This window comes from Nymphaea colorata, chromosome 5 (assembly GCF_008831285.2).
Source record: "Nymphaea colorata isolate Beijing-Zhang1983 chromosome 5, ASM883128v2, whole genome shotgun sequence".
Lineage (NCBI taxonomy): Eukaryota > Viridiplantae > Streptophyta > Magnoliopsida > Nymphaeales > Nymphaeaceae > Nymphaea > Nymphaea colorata.
Window position 1 is genome coordinate 10,353,863 of NC_045142.1, and position 17,355 is coordinate 10,371,217.

General features: G+C 36.7%; 1 protein-coding gene across 3 annotated transcripts; it reads left to right on the top strand.

Moving 5' to 3' along the window:
* The first annotated feature begins 7,433 nt into the window (after nucleotides 1–7,433).
* LOC116254502 (pentatricopeptide repeat-containing protein At5g38730) lies at nucleotides 7,434–14,840 on the top strand. Of its 3 annotated transcripts, none has more exons than XM_031629926.2 (7): nucleotides 7,434–7,868; nucleotides 8,103–9,450; nucleotides 9,573–10,366; nucleotides 10,455–10,667; nucleotides 10,742–10,944; nucleotides 11,024–11,068; nucleotides 11,194–14,840. In XM_031629926.2, the coding sequence occupies exons 2-3, from the start codon at nucleotides 8,148–8,150 to the stop codon at nucleotides 10,034–10,036; spliced, it is 1,767 nt and encodes a 588-aa protein (XP_031485786.1). In that variant the 5' UTR covers nucleotides 7,434–7,868; nucleotides 8,103–8,147; the 3' UTR covers nucleotides 10,037–10,366; nucleotides 10,455–10,667; nucleotides 10,742–10,944; nucleotides 11,024–11,068; nucleotides 11,194–14,840. The 3 variants fall into 3 exon arrangements, with proteins under 3 accessions (XP_031485786.1, XP_031485787.1, XP_031485785.1); XM_031629927.2 differs by lacking the exon at nucleotides 11,194–14,840 and having other exon boundaries at nucleotides 8,103–8,217; nucleotides 8,303–9,450; nucleotides 11,024–11,115; XM_031629925.2 differs by lacking the exon at nucleotides 11,194–14,840 and having other exon boundaries at nucleotides 11,024–11,115.
* The last annotated feature ends 2,515 nt before the right edge of the window (nucleotides 14,841–17,355 follow it).

A 17,355-nucleotide genomic window follows, 5' to 3' on the forward strand; every position in this document is an offset into this window, starting at 1 on the left:
CTTCTACGTTTTCAAGTATACCAATGAGTAAATCTCAAATAACTTAGGGCCCTTGATTGGCTGGAAATATATTGTTGAACAAGAATTATCTTTCAAATATTTAAAATATTTTCATTTCATCAAACGTGGAAATATTTTTTGTAATGTTGAAGACGTTTTTGGAAACATCTTTCCATCGAGAGGTGGAAAGATATTTCCGGTTTTTTTTTTTGGCCCGTTAACGCAAAGGTTGTCTTCTCGTCCTCAGCTGCTTCACCCCACCCGCAAGAGAGAAGAGCGCTACTCCTGCTGCTGCTGCCTTCTCTCGCTGCTGCTGCCTCAGACACATCTGTCGTTCATCTCACTCTCCTGTTGTGTAAGTAATACTTTCTCTCTATCTCTCTACCTCTTTTTCTCTCTCTTTCTATTCCTGGTGATCCACTGACTATGCATTCATCTCTCCATCGTCATAACACAGACTTGTTGTTCGATTTTCAATGGATCTGGAAAAGTTGCATCAGGAAACATCGTCAACTCCTTGCAAGGGCTGAAAATCAAACGGGTAGGGTTTTCACGAGATCCTCCTCCTCTTACATCTTTTTGTCTATTTTTTTTTCCTTCTTGATGAATCTTCTTCGAGAGCCATTTTGCCTAATTTTGTGATTCGATTGACACTTGATTTATGATTTTTGTTTTTCACTACACGTTCTCTGCCTTAATATGTTTCCTGTCTTTGGTAGCAGTTATGCCTTTGGTAGCAGCTATTTCAAGCATTGAGTCTACAAGATCCCTTCATTCTCTCTCGCTCCATTGCCTCTCTATTATAGTTGTAGTTATGCCCAGCCTTAGCCATGTTCTTGAGGTTCTGTTACCAAGCTTAACTCTTCATTTTCTTTGGGTTTGAAAACCAAAGAACAAACTCCAGGTATGTGATGTAAGAAGTGTTACCAGGCTTAACTCTTCATTTTCTTTGGGTTTGAAAACCAAAGAACAGAGTCTAGGTATGTGATGTAAGAACTCTCTGCTAATTTTTTGGCTAGTTGTTACTGAATTGGCTTTTAGCTTTCGTTATGAGTCATGTCACATTAGGTTATCACCAAGATTAATACAGTAGGCGTTGCGTGCTTTCGAACTTACTCTTTCTGAGTAGACCAAGTAGCTTACTGCTTTTTAATTGTTTTCCAGTGATATAGATCTCCTGATATAAGAAAATTGCGATTGACATTGTTGAATTTATTTCTTGTAATTATGGCATTGTAAGTTCCACAAAGCTGAAAGCAAATGATTTGGATTTTATAGGTGCATCTTTTAAGTCAGTTCATTCTTCAAATGGATTAGGTGACCTTTCATGTCATAATTTCTGACGAGTTCTTGAGGGATTATTTGACATGATCATCCAACCTTCTTTGTTCAGAAAATTAATTCCCTTCTAAATATTTATAGCTGAGGAACTCCATTTCCTTGTCCCCTGCTTAAGAAATGTTAAACAATATGCCAACAAATAAGGATTCCTGTGAAATTGTGAATGGGAATTTTTTTGTTGAACCTGAAAAGGCAAGATGGTCATTATCTGTTTTGGGGAACTTTCATGGTTTCTTTTTCCGTCTTTAACATATATAAATATGTAGATTGTAATACACATTAATGATTTTAACCTTTTCCTTATTGATTAGGATGATGAGTCTCTTTACGGACAAGACACCAATACATGTATGATAATATACATTATTATAAGTTGCTTTAATTTGCTAAGAAAATCTGATATTGAGATTCAGTCAATCATTCATTTCAAGATTAGACAAGTTTCTTTAGTGTGTCTTAAGGATACTAATTGATGCTAATTTCATTTCTCAAATTTTAATGTGTCCGATTAATATATAAATATACATATATTGCATTGATTTGTCAATGAGATGCCCCTCTGATCAATTCATTTTAAAGTTCCTAATCAACCATCTCCTCTTTCAACTTTTACAAACTTTAATCAAATTATAGTTTAGTTGGCTTACTTCCATCATCTGACCCTTGACATTTTGCATTCTATTTTCTGGTTCATCATTGGTGATATCATCCCTACATGGTTGCATTGAAGAGTTGGAATGAACTATATGACTAATTGTTCACTACATAGTTCAATGATGAAAATTTTAAATCTACCCATCACCACCACATTGGCCAACTTTTATTTTATGAACCAATGTGATTATCCATCGTTCCTGAATAGATTGATCACACTCTGTCTCAAGTTCTTGACCAAGTATGTTCATCAGGCCCCAGTTTTCTAGCTATATGATGGATAAAAATGTGCATTTTATATGGAAGCTGAATGTTTGTACATATTCATCCATCATTACAAGACGAGCAAATAAAGTTGCATCTGAAAAGTCATGAATAAATCTAACAAAAAATGCAAATACAATTTTTATTGATAGGAAAAGAAACATGTAGAAGCAAACAAAAGGTTAAAAAGAATGGAAGATTTTTCAATCACATGATACTTAATAAACGACAAAAGGCAGGAGTTGATGTTGGAAATGTAACCTACAAAAAACATAAAGCATTGAGTATTGGGTTTAGTCCCCACTTCATTCCTCGCCCAATTATGCTGGCAATATTATGCTATTTTTTTGTTTTGTTTTGGGGTTTGCAATTACTTATTATGTTTTCTTTTGTATTGTAGTACCTATGGAAGGATCAAACAACTCAAGAAATGATGGTCTCATATGAAATGATGCTCAACTAGAATATCTTATAAATCTTATAGTTCAGCAATCATGACTACCTGGCATGAAGTCAGGCAGCAATTTAAAGCCAAAAGCTTATAAGACAATTGAACAGAAGATGATAGAAAAGTTTGGGCCAAAATTCACAATAGAAAAAATAAAAAACAAGTTGAAGAGTACAAAAGCAGAACACAATATATGCAAGCAAATTTTAACAACAAGTGAGTTTGGTTGGGAACCAACAAATAAGTGCATAGATGTTGATAATGAAGTTTGGGCCGTTTACATTCAGGTAAGTATGGGAACATTTAATGTATAAAATTCATCATCATGTCAATTACTATATACAACACATGTGACTAAAATTCAAATTGCAGAAATTCCCTGACAGTAAGATTCAGTTTTCCTTTGTTGAACAAACTCTCCATAATTTTCAACGCACCCTTTGGCTATACCATGTAGTGTGCAATTTATATATAAAATCTACCATGGCCTATCAGCATTTGAGCATGGTAGCAAGAGTGCATGTTGTATTTGGTAATGCCGTGTCAAAAATGTCAATCTTAAGCACACCTCTTGGCTTAGTGTGAGATGTCATGTATTATCCCACACCAACATATAACAACATTTCAATTTCCTTGAAGACTAAAACAACATAAGAAACCTTCCTCAATCGTTCCACCCGCAACCTTCTTGGATCTCTAGAAAAATCATGTGCTCCAATTATCGCCGTGAGCTAAACTACACTTTCTTGTCTACTCTTTCGGGGAGAAAAATTGTGAATTTCATTATGCGTCCCATAATGCCTCTCAGCCTGTATCTTGTTCTTCACTATGAACGTCAATCAAACTCCATTTTGGTTACCCTTCCCTTCTAGAGTGTCTAGTGGCAATACCATGTCAATGGCGATATCGCTGTCACTATAGTCTAATGCAATTTGAATAGTAGAAGCACTCAACCTAACGAACAGTTGAGCAAAATGAAAAAATCCAGGAAAAAAAAAAGGATCATCGAACGAACACCAAGAACTAGATGCATCCCACTAAACCTGAAAATATATTTCTTTTTCATCAAATTAAGAAATAAATTTCTGGAAATTTATTTTTCAGTCATCACACACACATCAGAATGAGAATAAAAAAAAAGTCTCATTCTTTTATTCCAGGAAACTTATTTCTAGAAATATTTTTTCAATTTCAGATTTCTTTGTTATCAAATGGCCCCTTCGGTAGCATTTGACGTAGGGTATGCTTTTGAGTGGTAAACTTTTCATGGAAAATTTTTCAAACAGAGGGAAAGATTTTTTAAGGCTTGTTTGTTGCATCAAAATAAAAAATTACTGCTCATAAATTTTATTACCATTGTGTTGGAATTTCCAACGGTTACAATACAACAAGAAAGCACAAAACAGCAAGCAAAAAGTAGTGCTCCATATCACCTACATTAGGATGATCACTATAAAAAATTAATAGAAAAGCAAAATTTTAAACCAGTGGCACAAGAGAAAAATGGATAAAGCCTGCCATCGAAGCTCTAAGCTCTAACAATCAAGTTCAAACCAACTGCAAGCAACTAAAAATTGCTGTTGTTGAGCTGAGGAAAAACATACCAAATTATAACAAAAAATAGGCATGAGTTTTTATCTCCTTCAAACTTGTCTCCTTTTGAACTTGTAAATATTATGAATTAAACAAAATAGACAATAAATTTCCCGAGCAGCGCAAAGAAAGTACAACACAAGTTCTTCTTCCACCGTAAGACAATGCATATGTTAATCCATTTGATGCATGAGAAAGAAACTAAAACACATCCTTAACAAATCTAAACCAAAAAAAGGGGGGAGCAAATAATATCTAAGAAACAATACGAACAACCAATATAAAAAAGGATACAGTGATGTACCAAAAAAAAAAGGATACAGTGGAAATGTTCGCATTAATAGGTTTAACGCCGGCTATGAACATCTAAGAATGGTGAAGACGCTCGCGAACAAAAAGGTTGCAGGTGAAATATGACCCTTGGAGATTGTGAGAGCAAACATTTCTTTTAAGATGTTAATTCATTTAACTTTTTTTTTTTAACTAATTCAACTCCAAACAACCATCTAACAAAAAATTCAACAAAATAATATGCTTATTCTGTATCTAAATATTCCTTATAAAGAAAAACTTAGCAACAAGCAATATTTAATTCCCAACATATTTATGTTGTCGAGTTAAGCTGAGTTTAAATGAGTGGAGTTCTTACAACTCAAACTCGTCTCTTTTAACTTTTCAAGTATAATTATAAACGAATTGAGCTTGAGTCAAGTTTTTGTGAGTTAGTTTTGAGTTCAACTCGAGTTATTGTGCAGTCCTAAATAACAATTGGGCAATGACTGGATTAGAATCAAACAATTACACTAAACCAAACATTTCATTAAAAACAAATTGTAACAAGAAAAATACAGGTGCTTTAGTTTTTGGTGTTCAAGAAGCAAGCACCGATGATACGAATGCATAAGTATCTTTGAACATGTACAAATTTTTATATACATAGCCACAAATTCATCACAAATGATTGAGGAACGATTAACGCCAGGCATGGGAGGCTCTATGCATTCTAAGTAGATGAGTCCAAGCATCTAAACTTACCACAGGTGAATGATGTTAGTAAAAAAATAACTTCAAAAAAAAAAAAAAAAAAACTTGAATATATCTATACAAACATTTTAACCTAACAATGTATATCAAAGTGAGTATAGTCCAGTTAACTATTTATAAAAAAGAAATCATTTGGTCGCCATCATCCATTTTTATCAAAGTCACGTCAAGGTTGACATCGGATACCTGACATGAAAGATGGATAAAGTGAGTGCAGATATTTTATAGTGCTAGCCAGCAATAAATATAATGATAGAGATTTAAAAAATAGGGTGTATAATGCATATTAGACAAAGTTTTTCTTATTGCCAACTTGTAGGGCAAAGAGAAACCCGTAATTAAAGCTTACAATTAATAATTGTTAACTAAGTGCAATTAAATTAAAGGGGATCAAATTTAAAATAAAATTATGTGAGGGTTCTATGCTGCCATATGCTGCATGTTTTCAAATGACTAAAAAATAAAAATGTATCACTAAAAACAGCTGTTGGGGCATTAATGAAAATTTATGATGCATCAACCTTTTATAGTATTTTTAACAACTATTCATGGTGCTTTTAGCTATACCTTTTAATTTTTCGCCATCCAGCAAAATGGTAGCATAAAATAAAATGCTTCTCTCTCTTTCTCTCTCTCTATATATATATACACACTTTAGCCTTAGCCTTATGGACCTAACTTTTAACTATTTTTTTGTCTAGATGATGTCAATGATCATGGACATCAAAGATGAACCAAAGTGAATCGTGGCGTTTCTAGTGCTGGGGGCAAAAGATTTTTCCTCCATGTTTTCAACTTGCTTCTTTTATTTCCCATAAATACCTGTAGCACCAACCCGACTTAAAATATCCTAGAGGTGAACTGATGGTGCAGCTAAGGGTGGAGGATAATGGGTCGGGTATCTCATATATAGTTGGGCACTCGGTCCGTGATCGGTAGGGTTTGGGCTGGTTCTTTGATACTTGGGCCGACCCGATTAAATAAGTTTATCTGGTCAGGTTGGCCCACACACATATATATATATATATATATATATATATTCCTTGGCACATGACACAAGCAACCATTTCACTTGGTGTGTTGCTGATGGCACCTTAGAAATTCTTGGCATGTTGCTAAGGGTTTCTAATATATTAAAATATATGAAATATTATGGGTTTGAAATGTGAGTGGATACCAAATATAAAGTTGACGTGGGCCTGCCTGATAACTAAGCGGGTCATGCTTGGGCCGCTGTCAAAAACTTTGAGTTAGCCCGATCCCAATCCCTACTTTGCCGAGCGCTGGGGCCAGCCTTAGTTGCGGCCATATTTACATGAACATAACTCTAACTTTCTTGAAGAGTTAGAAGCTGTCCATAAGTTTCCTAGCCTTTCCCCCTCTTTGTCTCTAGAATTCAAGGATGCATCAGGCTTGATGTGGAGATAGTGAGGATGGAGCTTAGTGGCTGACAGTGGCCATGGCCCCCAGGATAAAAAAAAAAAAATGAAATTTTAGTGTATAAAATTTTAAAAAGTTCTAGTTTGGTCCTTGTACAAGATTTGTGAAATATAGTCGTTTTTACTACTACAATAGACAACTTGATGACAATGTTCCATCACCTTGGTGCTTGGTTCGATCAGGGCGAAGGCAAGGTAGGGTTGGCATGGGCTTAGGCTCCATTTCAAAAGGCAGGGTAGGGTTGGCATGGGTTTAGGTTTCATTTCAAAAAAAATTATTTTTAAAAATTTGTATGTAAATTTAAAAAAAAATTACTTGTTTTATATAAAAAAAAATTAAAAAATAATATTTCTGCCCTACTTAAAATTTTGAAACTTTAATTCGATCGTAAAATTTTTTTGACTCGTCTCTGACTACTTTCAAGAACATAATGCCTGTGGAATTGAATTTAACTTTATTTTCAAAGCACAAAGAATAAAAATTACTTTGATGTGACACGTAACATGCTTGTGAGGAAGAATCACAAATGATGAACTTCACAAACTTATGACCGAAGAAAAAAGTATTTTAATAACTAATCTTGTTTCCGTGATTGAGTTTTAATTTTATGGACGCGTTTTCCAAAACGTGAAAATAAGAGAGCGTAGTTTTTTTTTTCTCCTCTTCGTCCCTCTCTCTCCGTCGGTTAAGCCTCAAAGGGAAGGAGCTTCGAAGGTCCCATTGTTGGTTTTTAGGAAGAAAGCCGCAGCTGCCCTTCCACAGAGTTTGAAGATAATTTTGGACTACAGATTCGCCTCTCGTTAATGGTGGTTCGACCGTGTTCCAGTGATGTTCTGCCCCTTTTTTTTTCGAAAAACAACAGAAAGATAACTCTACAATGCATATTGTGGGTGTTTGTTGGTGTTTCTAAGCGAAAGAAGGGTTTCTTCCAAGAGTTCCATTGTGAGGTTTAGAGAGAAGCTAAAACTGCCCCAAAACAGAAGCCGAAAAAAAAAAAAGTTGGAAACCGGAGCTAGAAGGTGGTTTTGAACTGCAGATTCGCGCCATTCGCCTCCCGTCAACGTTGGTTCGGCTGGGTGTTCAGGTGATATTCTTCCCTTCTATCTTACGAAATACAAATAGGAAATTGTCTCTGCAATTTGAGAATTCAAATGATCGCTGTACTTTAAAATTTTTAAGCGGTAATATCTTCTTCTTACAATTTCACAAATATTGGAGAGAGAGAGAGAGAGAGAGAGAGAGAGAGAGAGAGAGAGAGAGAGAGAGAGAGAGAGGACTCACCTGACGAGGGGCCTGGTTTTTCTTGCTTTATTTTCAGTAGAAGGGGTCTGGCCACCAGCAAAATCTCAAGGGAGGAGCGAGAATGGCGACTTCAATTACTAAAGGAAGTGAAAAACATTTTGTCAGGGGCGTCTGCTCCGTGTTTTTAAAGGGTAAGTGGAGCACTTTATCTAATACCCACATCAGCTCTCGCTTAACGCCCTCGGTGGTGAACCTGGTTTTGCTTGAGCTTTCCAGAGATGTTTGCGACTCCTCAGGGGCTTTCTTCAAGTGGGTTGAATCGCTTCCTCACTATAAGCACTCCATACAACCTTGCTGGACCATGATTCATATCCTTACCAAGCGAAAACACTTCAAAGAAGCACAATCCTTGTTAAAAAGGATCATTTTCAAGGATTTTCTTTGGTCATCAACCGTTTTAAACTCTTTATTGGACAGTAGCAGCGATCCAGAGTCAAATGCCGAGATTCTGAGCTGGCTTATCATCTTCTATGCTCAATCTAAGATGACACAGGATGCAATTGAAACGTTTCGACAGATGGGGAATCATGGCATCAGGCCGCACCATCATGCTTGTACCTCACTCTTGAGTGCACTGGTGAAGGAAAGAGCTACGGCGGCTGCCTGGAAAATGTACCGTGAGATCCTGCAGGTTGGAATAAATCCAAATATCTACATTTTCAATGTAATGCTCCATGCTTGTTATAAGTCAGGGGATACAGAGGAAGCAGAGAATTTGATGAAAACAATGGAACGAAATCAAGTGCTTCCAGATTTAGTATCATACAATACCTTGATAGCATTGTACTGCAAGAAGGGAATGCATTATGAAGCACTCTGTGTACAAGATAGGATGGCCAGGGAAGGTGTTAATCCAGACATTATCACGTATAATGCTCTTATACACGGGTTCTGCAGAGAAGGCAGAATGCGCGAAGCTATGAAACTTTTCAATGAAATCAGAGTTGCTGTACCCACTGAGGTCACTTACACGATATTGATTGATGGATTTTGTCGAGCCAACAATCTTGAAGAAGGATTAAGATTGCGCAAGGAAATGGAATCAAAAGGGATTTTCCCAGGTGTTGTAACTTATAATTCAATTATTCGCAAGCTTTGCGCAGAAGGGCTGATGAGAGCTGCACATGATCTTTTGAATGAGATGAATGACAAAAAGATTGAACCTGATAGTGTTACTTGCAATACATTGATCAATGCATATTGTAAGAGAGGGGATATGGGATCAGCATTGAAAGTTAGAAATAAGATGCTGGAGGCAGGTCTTAGTCTTGACGTGTTTACTTATAAAGCACTGATTCATGGGTTTTGCAAGATCCAGGAGATTGATGAAGCTACAAAGGTCCTATTCGAGATGTTGGATTCAGGTTTGGAACATGGAATGCATATAATGCATTTTAATTTCTCGTTAATTTTGTTGCAGACCATTCACGAAAAACTCCTTTCAAGCCTTTTCTGAATGTAGTAATGATTCTGTTATTGAATGCAGGGTTATCTCCGAGTCACAGCACCTATGCATGGCTTGTAGATTGCTACTGCAATCAAAACAATGCAGAGGCAGCTTTAAGGATACCAGATGAGATTGCTAGGAGAGGCATCATACCAGTTACTTCTGTTTATAGAGCAATCATCCGCAGATTTTGCAAGAAAGGAATGCTGGGTTATGCGCAGAGAGCATTTTATCAGTTGAAAGGAAGAGGATTACCCAGTGACAGTCTTCTGCATGCTCATCTAGCTTATGCATACTTGCATGGCGGAATGCCTTTGACTGCCTCAGAATATCTTAATGACATGGCGCGAACAGGCATGATGATCACTGTTAAAATATATAACAATCTCCTTGCTTCATATGGAGATAGCAATCAGGAACTGGGCGTGTTCTGGAATCATGCAATGGAGAAGGGTGTTCTTGGAAAGAAATTATGCATATTGTTGCAGAAATCTCCTGTCTAAAATATTTAAATTTTGAAGTTCACTAGGATGCAGCTGGAAAACCTTTACATGAACACTTCTTTTCCCAAATGTTGGGGTTTCAATTGGGTACTGCTTGTGGTAAAAGGATGATTGACTTAGGCATATGGATGCAGTTCAATGGTTTTGTCATTGTGTTCGAGTGCCTATGGGGAGACGTTCATGATTTATGATCCTACTACGTCTTGAAGTTGCACACCAGCTTCCCGGAGTAGTGTAAATGGTACCTCAGCGTGCTAGTCACCAAGATGAAGGTGCAGGACATAAAGAAAAGCCTGCTGCTGCATCCTCTTCCTAGAATTCTTTCTGATTGTATGTCATCTCATAACATTTCCTTTTCTCACTTAAAACAGCAGTAGTTTGTCATTTTCTTATGGAATTTTTGATTTCTTGTGGACAGGTAATATCTCAGCTTTTGCAGCATCTAATGTGCTTACATTATGGACTGCAAAATGTTGAAGCTACTTTCATGTTGAAGTCACATAATGTACCTACTATAACCATGAATTAGACAAGTAGTGGCAACTGGCAACTATGTTATTTGTGCAAAACCACCAGTGGCGTGATTTGAAGCTTCAGGTGACATGCCCAGATTCAGTGAGTCAATGATCCGGTACGCTGGTGCTTCCTGTTCTCATTATTTGAGATTTAAGTCTACGTCCTTCTTATCTCCAACTGTTGAACCAGATCCCACTGCTAGGTAAGCAGTTGCAGGCTCATGGACCTGAGGGACTTGGGCCTGATTGGACGTTGCAAGGTTGACTGGAATGTAAATAAGCTCCACTCAAAAAAAAAAAAAAAAAAATCCAACAACAAAGATGAATTGCTGGTGATTGGAATCCCGTTGAAGCATATCAAAGGCAAATATGATGAGAAATAAAAACAACTGTGTGAGTCTCTCTCCCCTCCCCCCCTCCCCTTCTTTTTCTTCTTCTTCACTCTGCAGCTAATTTTTTTTCCCTATTCCAGATTTTTGGCTGGCGCTTTGCCTGTTTGAAGTTCACTGTTTCCAGTGTTAGTGGCCATCGATCATCAGAAAATAATTGATCTCTTTCTCTCTCTCTCTCTTTTCTTCTTCTCCTTCTTCTTTTTGATTTTCTTTTGATTTCGGTGTTTTGATTTGCCCATTTTGATTGCAGATGTGGTTATATTCTCAGTTCGGGGTTTTGATTTGGTTTCTAGTTTGGGGATGAATTCGATTGGGAGTTTTGATTGCATTTTTGGGCACTTTGATTTAAAAAGTTGTCCTTTTCTCATAAGCCTTCAACCTCAGTTTTGAAAAGCTAATAGATCTCTGTAGCAGTAAAGGCTTCTAATGTAAACCAACTTCTGAATGCAGATGTATAGATCATAAACCTCCATGAGTCCTCAATATCAGAATGTTTAAGAAACGTAGAGCCTGACTTAGGTTCTCTTGTTTTATGCTATTGCATTGTAATAATGATTTGAATTCCTGCATGTCCAAAAGGTCCAGTCACAAATGGTTGGAAATCCTACATGTTCATGTACCAGTCACAAATGGTTGGAAATCCTACATGTTCATGTATCTGCATAATAGATTTTACAAAACCCTTGTTGCATATCCAGTCACCAAGAACAAAAGAGCAATAGAAAGAGTGAACAAAAATATTAAGGAACAACTAGTTTTCATGTTATCCTTTTCTCTTAATCTTGCTTTATATAATTTGATCAAGGCTTGAATATTATAGGTGAAGTCCAATTTGAAGACAGTCCGTTAATAGGAGTTTCCACCTTAATATCTTGCAATAGCATCTAGTCACTCTAACCCTGAACAGGCTTTTGGAAAAGCAAAATTCTTAAATACACAGTGCAGCATAGCTTCCAGCCAAACAAGCAGCCAGGTGACGTGGAACTTGTCTACACTGGAATTCCACAGATGGAAAAAAAAAAAGAAAAAGAAAAGAAAAGAAGGAGAGATAACTCAATAACCATCTTATGTGTGAATGTGGCAGAGAGACCCCAATCACTTTTAAAGTTACCAACCAAGAAAACAAGCTTGGTTGAATTGGTTAGATATAAAAGAAAGAAAAGAATGTTGAATTTTGTCTTTGAGTGCATGTATGTAGATGTGCACTTCCATGCATGCCAAAGTGCTCGTATATCACCCATTTCAACTTTGAAGGAGCTTGTTGTGGTTATATATTTGTTGAGGCATTAGATTCCATGTCAGTGAGCTATACTAGACAACTTTCCACCAGATAGTTGTGCTTATTATAGAAATTTATCTTTCCTCAGTAGGAATGCAAATGGGCCAGATCTGCTCTTCGAATCATTTTTATCTATTGGCCGGGTTCTAACTTGACCAAGTTTTATCTGTCTTATCTGACCCATTTGAAACCCTATTTTTCAGAATTGAAACCCTATTTTTCAGAACTGTGCGGGATTCCTAGAATTTGTAGTTTGTGTTACTGCAGAATTACAAGCTTTTTTTCCTTCTTCTTCTATTTGCAAATAATCCGTTTGCAGTTGCTTTGATTGCTACAAAGCTTTCGTTCTCTTTTGTTTACTTCATTCTCATTAATATGGAGTACAAGTCAGTGTCCATATGACGGTCTGTATTCCTTTCCTTTATATGTTTAATAAGTTTTGGTAGCTTAATTCTCAAGAACAAAGCTAACTCTCTCTCTATCTCTCTCTTTTTCTTTTGTAGTACTTCAATTGGCAAAAAATAGCGAAGTCTTCGAAATTTTTTTTTTCCAAGTTTCAACAAGTGGCAGAGCATAATGATTCATCTTGTCAGCAACAACAATCCTTTGATGTCCTTGTTTTGTCAAATGTTTATCATGAAAGTTTTGTTTTTACACGCTTTTGTAAAATGTACTTTTTTAGAACAGAAGATAACTGGGACAGGTCACATCTTAGCTTTTTGTTGCCTATTTTATGCAACAAAACTCGAAACATCACCAAACCAAATTTGATTGGAAAGCTAGGAAATGTATTTTTCTAGCCTGCTCAAATGTTTAGAAAGAATGCAAATGACATGATCTCCATTCAAACAAAACTTTTGTTGGTTGAGTTGTCTTTGAAAATATTTGTCCTTCCAAAATATTTATGAGAATGATGATAAGGTTGTTCTTCTCCTGCACATAGACTCTGGCTAGTTAGTACCTGTCATTTGTCCTTATGAGTCTTTTCATGAGTTTGATTGAAGTCTCTTTGACGACGGTCACGACACAGAATCACTATTGAGTATTGAACCATCATTATCTCATAATGATCTTTCTTCATAAGAAGCCCAGAATGGATGTTCATCACCCATCTCAAGTTCACAAACCTGTTACATGGTTGAAAGATTTTTATGCTTACTTCTGACCTCATCCTTGTCTACCTTGGATTCCTTATGTTGGGTGTCAAAAGTACTGTTTTCCTTCTGTCAAAATTTGCGTTACTTCATAAGTTTTGGCTTGAAGATCAAAATTTTCTTGTGTCTGTGGATACTTTTCAGAACCCACTTCTTTTGACCATGTTGTGCATGATTCAAACTAGACAAATGCAATAAATTCATGGAACTAAGAAATAACAATACTTGGACTGTTATAAACTTACTTCCCTGAGTAAAACTTATTGCTTATTGGTTGCAAGTGGGCTTACCTTATCAAACACTAGGTGGATGGATCCATATACACGCTAGAGAAAGAAATATTCTCTGCAAGAAGATATTGGTTATATCAAGACCTTTGCTTTAGCAGTGAAAATATTATTGTGTACATAATTTTAGTTCAACTTGATAGAACTCTGGCTTTATACACAAATGAATGTACACAATGCCATGACCGTGCAGCCAAGATATAAGGACATACAGCAGTTGGTATGTGAATTCAGCAGATCCTTCTGGACTGAAAACACCATTTGATTTGGTTTTGTAGAATTGGTTGAACCCTTGAATGATTTGGTTTTGTACAGTCCAAGGGCGACTACTTGTTCACTTCAGTGCAATATCTGACTTTTGGTGTAGTCCCCTTGTATATATGTCAATGGCGTTGGGCTTACCGAAAAGACAAAGAGACCATTGAAGAACTGACTTGCTTTCCACATGTTCCATTTGAAAGACGTTGGGGCAGCATTAAAGGGATACGGTCTTTGGCATGCCTTTATAGTTCTTAATAGCAATATATTTTAGAAATTATTCATGAATATGGATTTGGGTAATCCAAGGCCCACTAAGTTCCGTACGAATCAACCTTATGAAACGAGTATATTTAGAAAAGAGGAGGGGGATACCTCGAAGGGGCTGAAGCCCTCCCTCTTTTTCCCTCATCCCAGGGGTTAAGGGCTGAAGCCCTCCCTCTTTTTCCCTCATCCCAGGGGTTAAGGGCTGTTTTCATACTTGGGCGGGAAATGGTACACTCATCAATTAGAGTATTGTACATCTATTGTTTGCAATCCATAGGATTAACACACTCTAGAATTGAACTGATGATTTTCATCTATCTGTGTATGTCTCTTGAGGCTAGCATGTTCAAAACCGGAGCTTCAAGAAGATTGCAGGAGTATGGGTGGCTGGTTGGATACCTTGTTCATGAAGCATTCCTGACTGACATACATCACTTTTGTGCATGGAAAGTTTGCATGTAAGAGCGTACATTTATAAAACTGGTTATTCTCCTTCGTATTGTTGTAATTCTCCTCAAAGGATACCATCATATTCTCTCTATTTTAGTCTTGTACGAATGCTTGCTTAAGAAATTGAGCTAGTGTTTGGCTTTGACATCTTTAACAAAATTAACAGGGCCTGCCTGGACTGAGTCCTGGCCTGGATGGACAGCAGGCTGCCTTCTGCTTTGAAGAAGTATTTCCACTTTTTGCAGCCTATAAGAGTAGTATTCATGGGAAACAAAACGAGAACGTGAAATTAACATGCCTTTAAACAACTAGTTTTCGCTAGCAGGCTTGTGACAAGCACGTTTTAAGTTTTGGGTGCTTTGTAACACTCAATTAGAATTGTGTTTCATACTTGGAACTAAATTATTTTCAGCAAAGCTTGTCTAGTGCACATGCAGTAAACGAAAACGATAAAAGATGTTGTCTAAGGCACTCTCAGATTTTCTTTGCAGTCTAAGGATGGGTGATGCATACTTAGAAAAAATTGGTCCCAGAAATGCTTCAAATATGTCGACTCATGCATGTTTGAGCTAGCTGGCCTCAACCAAGCTCAAACTTAGCCTTGGGTTGCTTTCGAGTTCGCTGACTCGCTGGCACTAAACTGTGGGTATGTCAAAGACAAAGGATTAAATTTGAATTGTATTTACCCTTTATCATATCCAATTATTAGATATTAACGTAGTTGGATTCAAAGGTAAACTAAGAAATAACAAAAAGTTTTAATTTGAACACAATTTTTAATTTCAGCATGGGAATGTGATTCAAAACCGACTTTTATTTTCACATCCGATGACTTTTAAATATACAGCCAACTAAATTATCATGTGTTAATAATTGACTTTCAAAACGTATGGAAATTAGATACAAGACATTTATTTAAAAATAAATCCAAATATGAACCCGATTGGCTATATATTTAAAACTGAATTTGAATTCGATTGGATTTCATTTCAAAAATTTGAATTCAATCTGATTTTTCAATTAGTTGGATATCTGGTGGGAATTGGATCCTTTGACATCCCTATTAACCAGCCTAGTTGGCCCTGAGCGCATCTCTGCCCAAACTAAGCCCTCAATCAGGAGCTGAAAACAAAATGCGGTGTCCTTGAAGAAGCAATTAGATTATTAAAAATAATTTAATGGAATAGTTTATATAATAACTAAGTTTCAAATCACTTCATGAGAATATGAAAGAATGAAAGTCAAAGGACCAAATATCAATAGCTGATGGGTTAGAAAATCATGATTTTATTTCCTAAAGCTATCATCTAATGGTTGTTAACAAAAGAAATTATGTTATAGTAATTGTATTTTTCTGGTGAGCAAGATGAGTAATTCATTCTACTACTCATCTCAGAGCCAAAGTCCCAATCTCTTCCCTATCATCTTGGGTACAATGCCTGTGTTTTGTGCCTTAAGGTGATATCCCTGTTATGCCTCTACATGCATATGGGTGTCCTCTTAAATTCATGTTAATAAAAACAATTCATGGAACAAATTAAACCAAAATTTGTTATCTAATGATTTGAGCATGGCTTGTGATTTTGTTTTTAGGGTTTATGGTTGTAAAACTTGAGGTTAGGGCCACCCACTCAAGTACTTTTGTTGAAACTTTTGGGTTCCACTTGTTTCGAGTGAGTAGGAGTATTTCATCTTATCGTCTGGTTGAAAACTGAAGCCTCTACCTTTCTCCCATCCTTTGAGGGTACTGGACTTGCTTTTGGTGCACCGCGGTGACTTCACTGCTAAGTTTTAACTTGCATATTAGTGATCTCTTTCTTACATTATGCGGAGTTTACACCACAAAAGTTTGAAAAAGAGATTGTCGCCTACTAGCAGCCCCCACTCCCCTCGGCCTCGGAGCTCCTTGCGCCTCACTTGTTATATATGCTTAAATTATCAACTAATTTTTGGCCCATGTAGCTTCAAAAGTTCGTTCAGGCCTTCAGCCAACCTATTCCTTTCTCAAAGTAGCGGAAGCTTTTATTTCTTTACAACATCATATCGAACTAGGAGCACTTACAAATTTTGCTTGACTTAGTATGTAATCGTGCCCTTTAGTTGACTTTATAAATAAAGGAATTGAGCTTCAATAGAGCAGAGATACATGGGTCTCCATGGGGCAAGGGCTAAGCCAGAATTTTTTTTAAGGGCGGGCCGAACAATCCAATTTCTGGATGCAGGTAGGGCCAAACTGAATTTGAATCCAAACAATACATGACACAACTAAAAATTTTTAATTTTTTCAATGTAATTTTTTTTTTAATTGGCTGGGGTGGGGCCATGGCGTAGGTGGCCCTCCCCCTCCCTCCGCCCCTGCCGTCCGGTACTCTCAAACCTTAATTTCATAGGTGGACTTGGGCCCAATTATATAACCTGCTCCATGAACTTAATTTCATAGGTGGATTTAGGAGGACTTCATGAACCTAAGTGGACTTGGTTCTTAACTATATATTTAGTGCCTGATCAAAAAATTTTCTAACACTACCAACCTTGTTTTAGTTTATTTTACTTGTTTTTTATCATAATTCTAACGTGTTTTACAAAGACGGGGACCCACTAAGTGGCTTGCTTCTGAGTTCCCGGCCATTAGAAAATGGGAACATTTTTTTTTTATACAAGGGACCACCGTTTTTGCTAAGTGAATTTAAATACAAGTGGCCACATTTTACTATATG

Coding starts and splice junctions, on each gene's coding strand:
- LOC116254502 (XM_031629926.2), top strand. CDS start 8,148: ATGGCGACTTCAATTACTAAAGGAAGTGAAAAACATTTTGTCAGGGGC. Junction 9,451..9,572: donor ATTCGAGATGTTGGATTCAG/GTTTGGAACATG, acceptor TATTGAATGCAG/GGTTATCTCCGAGTCACAGC.